Below are 16,074 nucleotides of genomic sequence, written 5' to 3' on the forward strand. Positions count from 1 at the left end.
GAAGTGACCGAAGAGAAATGACGGCTGATAGGGCACGTGAGATCCATGAAACAAAGGAATCTGCCGTCAGAGGGCAAGGAGGTAAGCTCGAAGTGTATCAGAGGTTTGGGGTTCTCGGTAGAAAGAAAACAGAAGGCCGAGGTAGTTTTGTGCCTCGAGACGCAAGGCGTGGGGTTGATGAATGCCATTGGCCTCTCATAGGTATCTGGAAACGTAAGGATAGGGGACAGCTTCTAAAAGCAGGGGAAAACAGATGCAGGAAATAGATACTGTTGGTGGTAGAAGGGGGTGGGAGGGGTGGAATTCAATTCCCGGACAAGTCAGCTCCGAGGGAGTATCAAGACCGTGAGATTCGGAGAAGTATGCTCGGAGAACCGATGAAACTGTCAAAAAAAAGACGGTTGCTTTTCTCGGTGACTGAGCGAGAGTGCGGCGGGCTGCTTCACATGCCAGAGACCTCCGCTGCTCCGGTGAGGGCGGGACTCGGCCTCGGCCAAGTTCCGGGGACGGGGAGAGGCAAGGCAGGGACGGAGGAAGGCCGAGAAGGGCAGATTGCGTGCGTGCAAGAGCAATTGTGCCGGTGTAGAGAAGGAAAAAGATTGAAGCCTGGTTGTTTTACTGATATGCTGATTGGAATTGCATAGTTGTGCAGCATGAGCTGCATCGTCGTGATGTTGGTGGTGATGGCTGATCCTCTCAGCCGTGATCTAGTTCAACTAGAAGAACCTAGATCCGGTCTAGAGGGATGAGGTCACAGCCGGTGAAGAGGGACAGTCGAGGTGAGTCAAGGTGAGAGGGAGAGACGTGTGTACCCCAGGTTTCGAGGAGGATTACTTCATCTAGCATGGATCAGGTTAGATGCGGTACGGTAGATGGCCAAGTACCGTATCTGAGATTTTGGGGTATGGGATCTCGGTTTGGCGCTCGTCGGGGAAAAGGCACATGGCGGGGGGCAAGTTTTACACAGGGCACTGTACATTATCTTTTAGAGCCGTTGTTGGCCGAAGTTTACTGTCTCGTCGGCGACTCGGAAAGGGTCATGAGACTTTTTTATTGTGAAGCAGCTGAAGAATTGGCTTTGGCATTCAGTCAGATCAGGTCTGAAATGGGGTATCATAGCCGGTGTAGTATCTGGTCAAGAGGCCTCAGATCAAGGACACCTACCTACCTAGGTATTGAAAGGACGGCGTTCGGCATCTCGGTCAATGGGCGGCAAAAAGAAGCCCTGGCCAGCGGATCCCCGGATCCGCCATGTGCGGCAAGGTGTGAGGTGTCAGGCTGTACCAGCCTTTGAGCCGAAGATACGCAAGACTGACTTTTGTGTAGAGAAGAAACATAGAGGAAGGAAAAGACGTCATGCAGGTTCATTCTCCCCAGGGGCGCACATTCTGACGGCTCTGCAAGGCCAGGGGATGGACATGTACCGAGCTCCGTTTTTCTTTTTACTCTGCTCTGTTCTGCAGGCGGTATGTACTGCACAATACGGAGTGTGTACATACGTCTCTGCAAGCCCAATTACCCGTCGCGATCACGCTGCGGCCGTTGATTCGACAGAGAATCCATCACCGTCGACGGAGGATTACCGTCCAGTGTCTCTGCTCGCCCGTGATGGCCTCGACGTTATCCCTCGGTGACTGTCCGGAGGTACGTACCCGCACCGTCCGGCTCGTCTACCCCAGTTTGTTCCACGGATCATGCCCGCGCGCCGGCCGGTTGGACGGGGTTAGACGCCCCCCCTGCTTTTGCGGCTGCTCGTGACGACAGGATGGCGGCTGTGGCATCCCATCCATTGATTTCCTTCTCCAGGGCCGAGGTGCAAAAAATTGTTGTTCAAGGGCTGGCGGGTTTAGATTTGGTTCCTGCTCGGTGGGATTCCGAGCGCGGGCCACTATTCTTGAGCCGCAGTTGAAGCGCTGGTACCTGGCTAGGTACTTAGGTTACGTATGTGATGCTATACAGAGCATCCAGATGTTTTTGAGGGTCGAGTTGCAATGAATGAACCATTGTGAACTACCCGTTCGTCCGAGTCGTCAAGACACATGCAAAACTCAATGGCAAAAATACACAGAAAAAAAAAAAGAGACAATCTGGCTAGGCTGACGGATCTGTTCTGGCCTTGTGATTCTGGGCCAGGCCCTGTTTGCCGCTCTCGTGGCTGGCTCTTTCCTCGTGGAGGGCGGGTCCACTATTTCGTTACGGTACCTCCATCTCCATGTCCACCTCCACCCTCCACTTACAACTTCCACTCCCCCAGCTCTTGTTCGCCTTTCAACCACGGCTAACCAGAGGCCAGACCAGACCAGACCAGACCAAATCCAACTCTCGACCCCAATCATTGCCTCTCTCCAATCACTGTGGATACCCTGGGCGTGCATCCTGCCCGTCCTGACTCGGTGGGGCACCCGCTGAACACCGGGTGCGGAGAACAATGACCACCATGGGGAATGGGCCCGACGGGGGGACGGGGCACAGGAGAAAGAGATCCAAGGTCGAGTGACTCAAGCTGTTGGAATTCCCGGTCGTGATTCTACTTAATATAGCCTCCTCCCTCGTCCTTTGACTCGAAAAAGTCTCCAATTCCTTCTCCATTCTCATTCATCTTCACTCCTGTCTTGTGATACCCTCCTCCGCTTCCGACCCCTTCAACTTACACACGCGACCACCTCAACTCAACCCAATTCACCTCCAACCCTCATCACAAACAGTCACAATGGCGGCCAACAACATGGCGAACCCCTCCGTGAACCCGGATCACGAGGACGAGCTCTTCCAGAAGGAGGTTGAGGCTGTCAAGGCCTGGTGGTCCGACTCGCGATGGCGACACACCAAGCGACCTTTTACCGCCGAGCAGATCGTCTCCAAGCGAGGATACCTGCCCATCAACTACGCCAGCAACGCCCAGGCCAAGAAGCTGTGGAAGATTCTTGAGCAGCGCTTCGAGGTGAGCAACTGCGCGACGCCGGATGCTTGATCAACGCCAGACCACTAACACGCATTGCCTAGTCCCGAGATGCCAGCTACACCTATGGCTGCTTGGAGCCTACCATGGTCACTCAGATGGCCAAGTACCTCGATACCGTCTACGTCTCTGGATGGCAATCATCTTCTACCGCCTCTGCTTCTGACGAGCCCGGTCCCGATCTGGCTGACTACCCCTACGTGAGTCTTGCGCCCAACGCCATTGCCATCTACTAAGCATGGCTTTCACTCAATTGCACTCGCGACTCAGTTTGCTGACTCGAAATCTAGACTACCGTCCCTAACAAGGTCGGCCACCTCTTCATGGCCCAGCTTTTCCACGACCGCAAGCAGCGCCAGGAGCGCCTGAGCGTCCCCAAGGCTCAGCGTGCCAACCTCCTCAACATTGACTACCTCCGTCCCATCGTCGCCGATGCTGACACCGGTCACGGTGGTCTCACTGCCGTCATGAAGCTCACCAAGCTCTTCATCGAGAAGGGTGCTGCCGGTATCCACATTGAGGATCAGGCCCCCGGAACCAAGAAGTGCGGCCACATGGCTGGCAAGGTCCTTGTCCCCATCCAGGAGCACATCAACCGCCTGGTTGCCATTCGCGCGCAGGCTGACATCATGGGTGAGTTTATTTACCCCAGATTCTCCAAATCTCACATGTGAACGTTGAACGCTGACATGTGATATCAACAGGCTCCGATCTCCTCGCTATCGCCCGTACCGACGCCGAGGCCGCCACCCTCATCACCACAACCATCGACCCCCGCGACCATGCCTTCATCCTCGGCTCCACCAACCCCTCCCTCAAGCCCCTCAACGATCTCATGATCGCCGCTGAGCAGGCTGGCAAGAGCGGTGCCGACCTTCAGCGCATTGAGGACGACTGGCTGGCCCAGGCCAAGCTCAGCCGCTTCGACGACGCCGTCGCTGCCGCCATTGACGCCGGCTCCTACTCTGACAAGGCCGGCCTCAAGCGCGACTACGCCACCAAGGCCAAGGGCAAGAGCAACACTGAGGCTCGCGCCATCGCCAGCCAGATTCTCGGCCGAGACATCTTCTTCGACTGGGACGCCCCCCGAACCCGTGAGGGTTACTACCGCCTCAAGGGTGGCTGCGACTGCGCCGTTAACCGCGCCATCGCCTACGCCCCCTACTGCGACGCCATCTGGATGGAGTCCAAGCTGCCCGACTACGCCCAGGCCAAGGAGTTCGCCGACGGTGTCCACGCTGTCTGGCCCGAGAAGAAGCTCGCCTACAACCTGTCTCCCTCTTTCAACTGGAAGACCGCCATGCCCCGCGACGAGCAGGAGACCTACATCCGCCGCCTCGCCAAGCTCGGCTACTGCTGGCAGTTCATCACCCTCGCCGGTCTGCACACCACTGCCCTCATCAGCGACCAGTTCGCCAAGGCCTACAGCACCGTCGGCATGCGCGCCTACGGAGAGCTCGTTCAGGAGCCCGAGATGGACACCAAGGTTGACGTTGTCAAGCACCAGAAGTGGAGTGGTGCTACCTATGTTGACGAGCTCCAGAAGATGGTCACCGGTGGTATCAGCTCTACCGCTGCCATGGGTGCTGGTGTGACTGAGGACCAGTTCAAATAAACTGGGAGACGCCTAATGAAAACAACGAAAAGGAAAGAGTACGACTTTCAAGGACGCATTGGCGAGGAAGAGTACAGTACAGTAGACTAAAAAGGACCCAAGGGTTGTTGGTCCACAGAAGGGAAGCGGCGACAATGTGCTTTTAGCCATCATGTTTTGGACGTTTGATATCATACCGCGGAAATGGTGTTTGTTTCTGTTTTCATTAACGTCGCCTGCTCTCTTATTACCATACGAGTCATGTACAAACTAGGACGTCTGGTCACTAGAATTAAAAGATTTCATCTTCAATCTTGACGTTTCATCTGTTAAATATGTGTGAAATCATGTGAGCTCGCCGGCACCTCCCGCCCAAGTCTATCTAGGTGGTGTAATCCGTGCCATTACCCTTCCTGCGCCCTATTCCCTTCCACCTTGAACCCATCATACTGCATATAGGCATTGCAACTTCGTATCAACATCATCTCTCGAGTGATTGGACCCAGCCCGTGGTGATAAAAAAAAAGACGTCGCTAACACAATCTGTGCAAGATGGCTATAAATCCCACCCCCTCTTGCGCTTCCGGTTCCGATCCCACTCCGAGGTTCGGCATTTCCGAGTCCGTCCGCCCGGTCACGGCGCCGGCTGCCAAGACCTATCGATCCCAAGAGCATCCACTCCGTAATCGCCTCCTCGAAAGGATCCTTTGGAATTGGAACGTCTTCCTCCAAACGCGCATGAGTAGCGCGCGATTCCGGGTGGTGAGTGCGTCTCAGCAAGGTTCTGTGTACGCAACATGGTGTGATTCGGCACGTCCGAGGAACGTGAATGATCGTGGTACCAATATCAAACGATTTCCTCCTCTAGTCCGCTTCCGCCAGCTGCATAATCAACTTGGCAGCCATGTCCAAGAAAGGGAAGGGACTGGTGACGTCCTTTTCCTCGAGCAGTCGGCCTTGGGCTGTCTCGTAACCAGAGCACTTGAAATCGACTAGGTAGACGCCGTGCTCCATTTCGTAGATCTGGATATCCAGGTGCAGGGCGACGAACGGCTCATGGGCGTGTCGTCCATCAGTGGTGCCGGCTTTTTCCTCCAGCTTTTTCCTGAGGGCTGATGCTGTTGTTAGTGACAAAGAAGCCGAGAGGAGCGCACCGGACTTACTTGACGTATCCCAACGGACATTAATGTGCCATGGGTCGGCTGGTAGCCTGTATCGCTTCATAGGATCAATGCTTGAGCTGGAGCCTCGGCTGCCATCATAGGAATCGGCAAAGCTGCCGTCACCTGATGCCTCAGCACGCTCCTCTGCATGTCGTGACTCGTATTCCTCGTCAGGGATATAGGTTGCTCCCAACTTATGCAGGGCCTTGTGGATGCACAGAAGGGCTTCCCATGGCGAGTTACGTGATCGAATACCAAACTGCCACCGCACTGGCTTCGTCTTCTTTGGAGGGTTGATGGGTGTCATGCCTTGGGGTCTTGTGTTGGCTTCGTCAAGGCGCAGCTGGCTTCGCGAATGCGGTCTGAGGCGGCGTGATGTCTCTTCCTTCTCAGCATCTGTCCTGGCGACTGGTAGCTCGTCGTTGATCAGGACTTGAGGAGGCGAGTTGTTGATGGCGCCGGCCTTTTCTCGCTCGACGTAATCTTTGTGATAGGCTGGAAGACTTGAAGGCAGAATGCCAACCTTGCTCACATAAGGGCGGGGGGTAGTCGTGGTCGTGGTTGAAGTCGCCGACCGGGCTGAAGACATGCTGAGCATGGGGCTTGACCCTTCAGGCTCTAGCAGTGCTTCAGGGTGTTCTACATCAGTTTCAATACACCATGGGGCCAGGCCAACTGGAGGGGGACTCACGATTCACTTGCATCATCTTGTTCTCTCTCACGATCATGTAAGCATCCTTGATGGCAGAAGGCTCGGATGCCTGAAGTGCCTCCTCGACATCGTTCTTGCCATAACCCATGGTCTTGCTGATCTTTTCCGTGACTTCATTGTGAAGTCTCTCTTGAACCTTTTCGGGAGCATTGGGTGCGATGTCGTTCTTTCGGATGGCCTTGTTCGGATCCACCCCCGTGTTGAAAAACTCTTCGACGGGAAGCTGGAGATAGACGGGAAGATCGGTGGTGAACCAGGGATCTGCCCGGATGTCCTCGATCGTGGCTCGGTGCACGGGGTTGACCACCAGCATCTTCTTAATCAAGTTGGCGGCCCCAAGAGGCATCCACTGAGGTATGCTGTAGGTACCCTTTGCGATCTTGGCAAACAGGCTGGGGATGTGCTCGTCGTCAAAGGGAAGACGGCCGACCAGGAGGACGTAGAGAATGACGCCGCAACTCCACACATCTACTTCTGGACCAGCATACAGCTTTCCACCGATAACCTCGGGGGCTGCATAGTTGGGACTGCCGCAACTCGTCTTGAGGAAGTTGCCGTCCGTCATGATATTGCTGAGACCGAAATCGGCAATCTTGACGTTGAGGTTCTCGTCAAGGAGCAAGTTCTCGGGCTTCAAGTCACGGTGGACAATCTTGTGGCGATGGCAGTATTCTACTGCGCAAAGCATCTGCTGGAAGAAGCGACGGGCCTCAGCCTCCTTCATACGGCCGTGCTGGACGATGTAGTCGAAGAGCTCTCCACCAGCGTATTCGAGAACCATGATGATCTCGTTGGGGGTCTTGATGACGGTGTAACTAGAGAGCCGGGGTCAGTCATGGTCTGGAGGTTACATGGTCGCAAGTGTAACGTACAGCTTAATGATATGGGGATGACGCAGCAGCTGGAGATATTCGATCTCGCGCTCCACGCGTCCAGCCATGTCACGGCTGATGAGCTTCTTCCTGGCGATGATCTTGAGGGCGACCTGCTGGCCGGTGCCGTTGTGAATAGCAAGCTTCACCTTGCCAAAGGAGCCCTCTCCTAGGGTGCGGAGGACCTTGTAGGCGCCGATGCGCTGCTCTGTCTTGATCCTCTCCTTGAGCGGCGCATCGGCAGGGCGGGAGCCAGGTTGAGGAGCATGTTGCTGTGGCTGGGGTTGCTGCTGCTGCTGAGGTCGACGAACGTGGGATGAGGACAAGGAGATGGTCAGCTCCTCGTCCTCGAAGCCTCGGGGAGCCATGGTGATGTCGGAGGAGGGGTGTCGAGAGCCTTGACCAAGGGCCAGGAACGAGAGAAAGCGACGGCGGGGTTGGAGGGATCTCGATGGGTAGGTACCTAGCGGTGGTGGATGTTGGTGCCCGCTGGGTATCGGGTGCTAACAGCGAATATCAGGACAATGGGCGAGGACGACACAGTCCTGATATGTGCGATATGGTCGGTCTGAAGATGGAGGAGGGGAGGGGGCGTTCACAAGGATGAGACGACAGGATGCGAGACTTGGTGGTGGTGGTGGTGGTGGTGGGCGCCCAAATTATTAGTGCTGTAGCACATGGGAAGTGGTGCGCTCTAAAAGCTCCAGTCTCTCGTTGTAGGAGTCACTGACGATGGATGGATGGGTGCCCCGGCAGCCCGGGGAGGGGCCCCTCCGACCAGGTGAGGTCGGGTTTTAGTGGAACCCCAGCCAAGGTGGTTCATTGATCCATGGATTGGATTGGATATGGGTGGTTGGAAGCAAACGAGACGTGAAATGTGGACCATTGATTGACATTGATATTGATACTGTATCTATTGATTCCAAGCTCAAAAACACAATGCTTGTTATCATTACAGTCTCGACCGACAAGATCCCATCCGAATACACTCTTTAACCGAAAACGTGCTCTTTCAGCTCGAATTTGTTGGGCTTCCTCTATCCTACCTCGTCTCCCTGGAAAATTCTTGGTGAAACCACTCGTTCGTTCGTGCCTTGTTGGTCGTCGTGTTAATCAGCCCATGATTCATATGCACCTCTGGCCTCATACAATCCATCAGTTGAGACTGCTCGTGGCTGGCTTCCCACCAACTTTTTTTGCTTACCGTCCGATTCATGAGTAACCCGAATACCCTCCCAACAACTCAGAATAAACCTGGCCGGGAAATCCGATTTCACTTATCATGTAACCATTAAAGAGTTTCGAAACATACGCTCCTAGGTATCCATCGCACAAACGCCCATTACTTGACTCATCCCGGCCAACAAATGCAATGATATTCGCACAATAGTTGTTACAGCTATGATACATTGTCTTCAAGAGCGGTCCCAACCCCAAGCCACTCATTTTTCCGTTTTCCGTACTCCATCTCTTAATACGTACACCGACACGTCACTCCCTCAACGAGCTCAACCGCTACGTTGCTTGGCTTCCTCCTGCTTCAGCCTCTCAATCAACTTTCCTTGCAAGAATGGACTGAGTCCCAAGCTGTTCCCCTGATTAGCAACACCTCTGTAGATCAGTTGTAAAGCTCACTCACATTCCAGCATTGGTCAGGATGCGGTATGTCCCACTGGGCTGCACCTTGCCGATGATGGTCCCAGCGCCGTCCACCTCGACGCTCCCCAGAATATCCTCCGGCCAGGCTATCCGTCCAAAGTCTGGGGGGTTTCGTCGGTCGCTGAGGTGCACCCATCCTCCCCGTCCTGCCCCGCCGGCGCCTCCCTGAGCGCTTGCGCCACCAGCACCGGAACCTCCGGCGCCACCTCCGGCACCTTGCTTCCGTGACCTGCCTCGATTAGGCCGCTTTGAGGAGAAGAAGGAGCCTCCCGATCCGAGGTTGAATCCTCCGGGGCTGGCAAATGCCCGCGCCTGGCTGATCAGGTCCTCATCCTCGTGGCCGTACTCGGACACCACCTCGTTGAGGATCTTGACAAAGTCGTGGTTCTCGTTGAAGGACTGGGGCGTGGGAGGCACTTCGGTGGTGGTTCCGATCGCTAGGCGCTCAGACGGAGGTTCGGTCTCGAGATAGCTGAGGATGTGCGTGAAGGGAGAACTGGGATTGCTCAAGACTTTCTTATTCCAGTCAGTGCCTGGTACACTCAGGGTATGGCTGAGGGCGGTGGTGTATACTGACGATTTTGGGGTTGCTCGAGAGGCTTGAGATTGCCCGGAATGGCACTGCCCGTTGGCGAGCCACAAAACGAAATGTTGTCCCCAGCATTGCGTTGCCAATTGGAGATTCAAGACTTGATGTTCTCTCTCGACTCGTCGCATTCGAGCTCCGAGCTCTGAGAACCAGCCCCACGTTGGATGAGGTCACTAGTTCAACGCGGGACATGTCTCTAGGCGTGTTATGCACTAATGCGGATTCAATTAAACGCGTCAACGCGGTCTTGGACGCGACCCCTCGACAGCCCCAGACAATTTCATGGGGAGCACATGTAAAATCGTCGACATTGATGAATTGACCAATATCAACCTTGACGATTATAATGCCGAATTCATAACCTGAAAATGGACAAAACACCAGCTCCCATATTTCGCAAACAGCGACCAGGCGCTCCGCCTTCTTCTGCAATACCCTCATCCTCTCCCGCCTTTGGCACTCCTGTCCATCCTCTCAAGCCCTTTGCCGTCAACGCTCCCAAGGCCGCCATCCTCCCGATCATCCTTCCGCCGCCTACACTACGACCTCTTGCCTTTCGCACGTTTACAAAGAAGCACTCACTTACCCTCACATCATCCGCTCTTCAAGAACTTGCGTCCTTCATCGGGAGGCATTGCGGTTCAGGATGGCGAGAAGAGGGTCTGGCTGAGAGGGTGCTCGAGGAGGTGGCGCGCAGCTGGAAGAACCGAAATGGAGGTGTCATCGTTGAAGGGACGAGCAAGGAGCTGCAGGAGATCCTCAAGGCGCTCGAGGGGAACATGAGTGGTGGCAGAATCACAGGCCCAGCGAGGGGACTCCCACGGGGTGATAGCATGCTCGATATTAAGGATAACGAAGCGCTGAACACGAGATTGGGACTACGGCCGGCAGAGCTCACGACGGACGATAGCAACAAGAGTTTTGGAATGTCGGGGTTGGGTGTGGAAGAAGAGCCTGAGGAAGAGAATACAAAGGATCCCAGGGCATGGCTCAAGATCATCAACGCCTATGAGCAGCCAAGGCTGATATACAACGTCAGCAAGAAACACTTTGAAAGGTCGGTACACTGGCACACTGGAAGCATGCTTGTTGCTAATTCTTCTCCAGAGACACTTCGTCACCTTCATTATTACCAGCAGCATCACACAAAACCACAGTCTTCCGCAACCGCTACAATGTCATCCACCAGCGTCTCCTCCGAAACGAATCCTTCCAGACCTCGGCCGTCTCCTCCTCTCGCAAGCGCACTCTTCAGCGTTCTCTATCCAACCAACAGTCCCTCAAGCTCACACCGATTGCCAACCTGCTGGGTCGTCATGGTAGCAGTCACATGTTGCTAGGCCTGCTGGTCATCCTCCCTACTGGTGATCTTGCTATTAGCGACTTGACGGGTACTATTGCCCTGGATCTCTCTCAAGCCGTGGCTATCCCCGAGGACTCTGCCTGGTTCTGCCCTGGTATGATTGTCCTAGTAGATGGTGTTTATGAAGAGGAAGATGAGTCTGTTGGCAAGGGTCTCAGCGGCAGCAGCGGTGTTGGAGGTACACTTGGTGGCCGATTTCAAGGCTTCTTCATCGGCCAGCCTCCGTGTGAGAGACGCAAAGCCACCCTTGGAATCAGTGGCCCTGATGGCGGCCAGGAGCAGACCATAGGAGGCGGCTTCGGCTGGATCGACTTCCTCGGCGTGGGCAGCGAGCGCGCATGCGGTACCAAGATGAGGAGGCTTGAGCAGCGTCTCCTTCGCGCCCGAGATGAAGAGGATGATGCGCCACCTCGTGGCCGCGTGGTCATCATCGGCGAACTGAACCTTGACCAGCCGCGGACTCTCCAAGCTCTGCGCAAGATCCTCTCCACGTACGCATCCGAGCCTGAGGGCTCGGCACCCCTTACCTTTGTCCTGATGGGCAACTTCACACAGCATTCTGTTCTAGCGCGTGGTGGCAGTGGCGGAAGTATCGAATACAAGGAATACTTTGACGCCCTCGCCTCTGCCCTCTCCGACTACCCTACCCTCCTACAGTCATCCACCTTTGTCTTTGTCCCCGGCGACAACGACGGCTGGGTCTCTGCTTTTACTGCCGGTGCCTCCGTGCCCATACCCCGGAAGCCCGTCCCGGACATGTTCACATCTCGCATCCGCCGCGCTTTTGCAACGGCCAATGCCGAGGCTGGAGGCAAGTCTGACGGTTCTGCCATCTGGACGTCTAATCCCAGCAGGATCAGCTTGTTTGGTCCTAACCACGAGCTCGTCCTCTTCAGAGACGACGTGTCTGCTCGCCTGCGTCGAACATCCGTGCGACTCAAGCCCAAGGCTCATGATGCCAATGCCGACGACTCGCAGCAACCCCCGGAAGCATCTCGAGATGAGAGACAGCCCTCCGAACCTATGGATCTTGATGCAGCCCACCATGATGACCCAACTACCACTGACACTGCATCTCCGGCTACTCCCCAAATTCCCCATGATGTCCACGCCGCACAGAAACTCGTCAAGACCCTCCTCGATCAAGGCTACCTTGCGCCCTTCCGACAAACCATCCGTCCTGTCCACTGGGACTACGCCTCATCGCTGCACCTGTATCCGCTACCTACGGCCATGGTCCTCCTTGACACGACGGCACCACCCTTCTGTGTCACATATGAAGGGTGCCATGTTATGAATCCTGGCAGTGTACTCGTACCAGGACGCAAGGGCGTTGGACGGTGGGTGGAATATGAAGTTGGTCGGTTGGGCCGACTAAGGGAATGCGCTTTCTGAGCCACATACAGTTCATGGATATTTGCAAAGGAGTTGGCGTCAAGGATAGGGCTGTGATCTGGGTCATGACTATAGGGACGGGATAGATAGATAATCCATGCGACTTGAGAATCACCAACAAGAACAAGTTGAAAACGCAAAAGCTTATAATCGTATATACCTTGCCTGTGTCTTTCCTGTATAAGTATCGTGATAATATCCGTGAACACGCCGAATACCTCTCCTAACAAGATGAAACCAGTTTTTGTCCGGAGATAGCTATGCAAAACGACCGATAAACACGCCATGAACCTTCTCTCCCATTACTGCAACAGCAAAGACTCCTCATGTAAAACACCATACAGACCCTCAATCTCAGCCCTCACCTTGTTGAGCTCGGCCGCCACCTGCAACGTCACCAAGGTGTACGCATACAGCAGCGCATAGTCACTCTCCTCGATTGTGACCGGTGACTCGTTGCCCAAGAGATCCAACCCCATGTGCTCCTTTCGGAACTGGTAGATCTTCCCCAAGAGCCGATCCTTGTTATTTTCGACAGTTGGGATGGCGTCGGTCAGCGGATACTCCAGCATCAGGCACGAAGCGATGACCTGGAAGACGTGGCAGATGCGTTCGCAGAGCAGCATTCTCTCCGTGGCTGTGAACTCGAGCAGAGCTCTTTCACCGTCGGAAAGGCTACTTCGCTTCGACGTGATAAGACGCATCGCGTAGAAACCATTAAGCATGTTTCTCGTGGATCGCATAATGCGGCCATAAGCTGCATCTGGGAAGGGTCCGCGAAGTTCAAATTCAGATTTCGCAGAAGAACGGAGGCTTTCCAGTTTGAAAGCTACAGCAGAGTTAGTGCTAGTGTTTAGGGGTGTGAGAGAGAATACACTTACCATACCGCTGGAGAGCGGCCTGCTCACCCTCGCGCATGTAGTCGAGTGTATTGTTACTGTGGAGCGACACGGTAAGAGGACCACGCTTCCAGATGAGACCCATCTGTAGATACAGAACAGAAAGGCCTTCTCGGAACTTCTTTCGCCCAGAAATGGGCCAAAAGAGACGACAGAAGATGATACCCCAAAGGATACCGAGAGTAACCGAGATAACTCGATGGAAGGCAATGTCCCAGATCAAGGGGTCGGCGCCTCCTTCATCGTCATCGTCATCATCGACACTCTGGGATATGCTGTACGCATACAGAGTGCTGACATTGTACGCCAGCAGGGCGATTCTACCTAGGGGAGCCTTCTTGACCACCAAAATCACATAGAAATTGAATAGCGCCACGAGGCCACCCAGGAACACCAAGGCAATGGCGTTTCCTCGACTGACGGTCCAAGCAGTTATAGCGAACGCAGCACCGATGAGCGTGCCCTTGAATCTGGCGGTTCCCGTCGTGTTTGCCGCGCCAGTTGTCATGGCCGCGACAATCATGAAGGACAGGAGACCCCATTCACCTCGCCATCGTTGATAGATGGGTCGTGTCGAGGGAATAAATGCGAGCATGGCCCAGAGCAGTGCTCCAATGCCAACCTTGAGACCAAACAGGATGTCCTCTCTCACGAGGAACCGTGAAATCGTGAGTATTCTCTGAGCGAACCTCCTCGTAATCTTACTAGATTGAGGAGCAGCATCCCAGTTGAAAGTGTCACGTCGCTTCACCATTGTGTCAGGAATACCCTTTGGTAGCTGAGATTTGCGAAGTCTCCTGACTGGCGGTTTGGGGATCAGACTCTCTCGTTCAGGGTCGTCGACAGGGGCTTTATCCGAGGCTCTAGCCCACTTGAAGTATCTCCAGATCTTGAGCCAATTCCAAGATCGTGAGCCGGTCTCAGTAGAGTACTTCAAGTCTTCGAGAACATCCAGGTAGGCATCAGTCTCTTCGGCAACAGCCTGCAAGCTGAATGAGAAATGCCCACAAGCCGCAGCTACCTCCTCGATATCGGCTTGGATCTTCTCCGATCGAGTTCGCCCCATCTCAATGGCGCGGTAGAGTTCCTGCAGGGATTCTGCTCTAGCATTATTGTAGAGGCTGAGAGCATCTCGCAGACTCTCTCTCAACTGCTCGTTGACGGCAATATCCGTGTTAGGGTCCTTGCCAAAGGCAGGTTCGCGGAGGATCTCAGACAAAGTATGAGCCAGAGACTTGATCGACGGACCAAGCATGTCGATGAAGAGGGCAAAAATGTCCGAGGGCACTTGGAATGTAGTTGTAGTATCAAGGGCGCTGTCTGACTTGTTTCTGTTGTTGGTCTGACGTTCCTCCTCGCTCTCGCCAGACTCATCGATGACAGCCAAACGCTCCCTAGCTTCATCCATAAAGTCAGATATGGCACGAGTCAAAGTAGGCGAGATGCCAGTTGGGGACGCAAGAGGCTGGTTTTCCAGAATCGGAACCTCTCGAAGCAAGGCGAACTGGGTTTCCAGTGCACTCCGCAATCCTCCAATCGCCTGCGACAAGGTGTCAATGGATCTAGTCAAACGCCTGTCAAGTGGATAAACAGATTCGCGACCCAAGAAGTAGTGCTCAAACTTGGCTTCGCGGAGTGTCGAGTTCATCTTTGCGTAAGCAGTGTTATACCTGGCTGAGACACGACCGTACTCTGCTGACCAGAGCTCATCTTCGGTGCCACTAAGGAAGCCCTTTGTGATGGTCGAGAGCTTGTCGCCCAGAGCCGTAGTGGCGGACATGATGGACTTTCGAAGCACCCGTCTCGCCGAGACCTTCCAGACTAATACATTGACTGCCAAGGTGCAAGATATGCCAATGACAAGCATCTTCAGGACTTGGACAATCTTGTCATCGTCAAAATAACCGCCGTGGACACCCTCTTCTTTGGTGATGACTGAGATGATAGCAATCGAGGTCAAGGTGCAGCCGACGTTGACCAAGGGATTGTTAAGCTTTTGCTTGACCCAACCGACAAAGCCCAGACCTCCTCCAATGCAAATAATCAGGATGAGGGCGTGTGCAGTAGCAGTCAGGCCGAACTGGGTCTTCATGGCAATGGCTATGCCCATCGACAGCAACGATATCACTTCTGCGTAGAAGACTGCGACAAAGGCTATCACAGTAGCCTCGAGCATGGACCCAAAGGTTCGAGCAGGATGAAAGTAGACGGTGATGGTAGCTGTGACATGCTTTCCGTCTCTGTTCCCCAGAAAGTTGGAGAGAGGCGACAGAAAGGTGCCCATGCTACCGAGCACATAGGCGAGCACACACTTGAGGACTCCATGGCCCTCGTCTGTGTTCAGCCATGCCCATAGTAGGACGAAGGCGACCTTGATGTTGTGAAATACGATGCGCAGACGGTCTTTGTTCGATTCGGCCGTGTCGAATGAGCGATAACCAGAAGTATCGTTGGAGTTGTCGCTGTTGGATGTCGCGTTGGTCGAGGTGCGCAGCGAGAATTCTTGTCGCGAACGTTCGCCAGTTCGAGGGATGATAAAGGTGCCATTTCTCAGTTTCTACCCAATGCATTAGACAAAATCAAAGGCGTTGATATGATGTGTAGCTGTATACGTACCATTCGCTGAGAAGGGCGCTTGGGTGGCCATGCGGCGGTGGAAGAGCTCGTGGCGGAGCTCATGGTCGGTTCGCGTCGACGTCGTCGTCTTTGGAGTCGTGGACAGTTGTTCCGAGGTGCTTCATTCTCTCAAATCTTTAAAACTCGATGGACGAAGCGGCGGCCATCACGAAATAGTCTAGAAATGGTGTTGAAGCTCGAAGAAGATGGCAAGCTGACGTTGCCGTGGTTGGATTGGATGGATTGGAGCAAA

General features: G+C 54.4%; 5 protein-coding genes across 5 annotated transcripts; 2 read left to right on the forward strand and 3 right to left on the reverse strand.

Moving 5' to 3' along the window:
• Window positions 1–2,710: 2,710 nt before the first annotated feature.
• Window positions 2,711–4,574, forward strand: NCS54_00687100 (Isocitrate lyase; the record flags this gene model as incomplete). The annotated part of the gene is made up of 4 exons (XM_053152313.1): window positions 2,711–2,941; window positions 3,004–3,159; window positions 3,250–3,592; window positions 3,664–4,574. The coding sequence occupies 4 exons, from the start codon at window positions 2,711–2,713 to the stop codon at window positions 4,572–4,574; spliced, it is 1,641 nt and encodes a 546-aa protein (XP_053008288.1).
• Window positions 4,575–5,417: 843 nt separating this feature from the next.
• On the reverse strand, window positions 5,418–7,668 carry NCS54_00687200 (Non-specific serine/threonine protein kinase; the record flags this gene model as incomplete). The annotated part of the gene is made up of 4 exons (XM_053152314.1): window positions 5,418–5,665; window positions 5,717–6,355; window positions 6,408–7,243; window positions 7,301–7,668. 4 exons carry the CDS (start codon window positions 7,666–7,668, stop codon window positions 5,418–5,420), a joined length of 2,091 nt encoding a protein of 696 aa, XP_053008289.1.
• Window positions 7,669–8,808: 1,140 nt separating this feature from the next.
• On the reverse strand, window positions 8,809–9,677 carry NCS54_00687300 (Hypothetical protein; the record flags this gene model as incomplete). Its single annotated transcript, XM_053152315.1, has 3 exons — window positions 9,537–9,677; window positions 8,940–9,475; window positions 8,809–8,887 (listed from the first exon to the last, which is right to left on the reverse strand). Exons 1-3 carry the CDS (start codon window positions 9,621–9,623, stop codon window positions 8,809–8,811), a joined length of 702 nt encoding a protein of 233 aa, XP_053008290.1. The 5' UTR covers window positions 9,624–9,677.
• Window positions 9,678–9,916: 239 nt separating this feature from the next.
• On the forward strand, window positions 9,917–12,306 carry NCS54_00687400 (DNA polymerase epsilon subunit B; the record flags this gene model as incomplete). The annotated part of the gene is made up of 2 exons (XM_053152316.1): window positions 9,917–10,605; window positions 10,656–12,306. The coding sequence occupies 2 exons, from the start codon at window positions 9,917–9,919 to the stop codon at window positions 12,304–12,306; spliced, it is 2,340 nt and encodes a 779-aa protein (XP_053008291.1).
• Window positions 12,307–12,608: 302 nt separating this feature from the next.
• NCS54_00687500 (Hypothetical protein) lies at window positions 12,609–15,884 on the reverse strand (the record flags this gene model as incomplete). Its single annotated transcript, XM_053152317.1, has 3 exons — window positions 12,609–13,135; window positions 13,188–15,762; window positions 15,822–15,884. The coding sequence occupies 3 exons, from the start codon at window positions 15,882–15,884 to the stop codon at window positions 12,609–12,611; spliced, it is 3,165 nt and encodes a 1,054-aa protein (XP_053008292.1).
• Between the last annotated feature and the right edge of the window lie 190 nt (window positions 15,885–16,074).

This window comes from Fusarium falciforme, chromosome 5 (assembly GCF_026873545.1).
Source record: "Fusarium falciforme chromosome 5, complete sequence".
In the NCBI taxonomy this organism is placed as follows: domain Eukaryota; kingdom Fungi; phylum Ascomycota; class Sordariomycetes; order Hypocreales; family Nectriaceae; genus Fusarium; species Fusarium falciforme.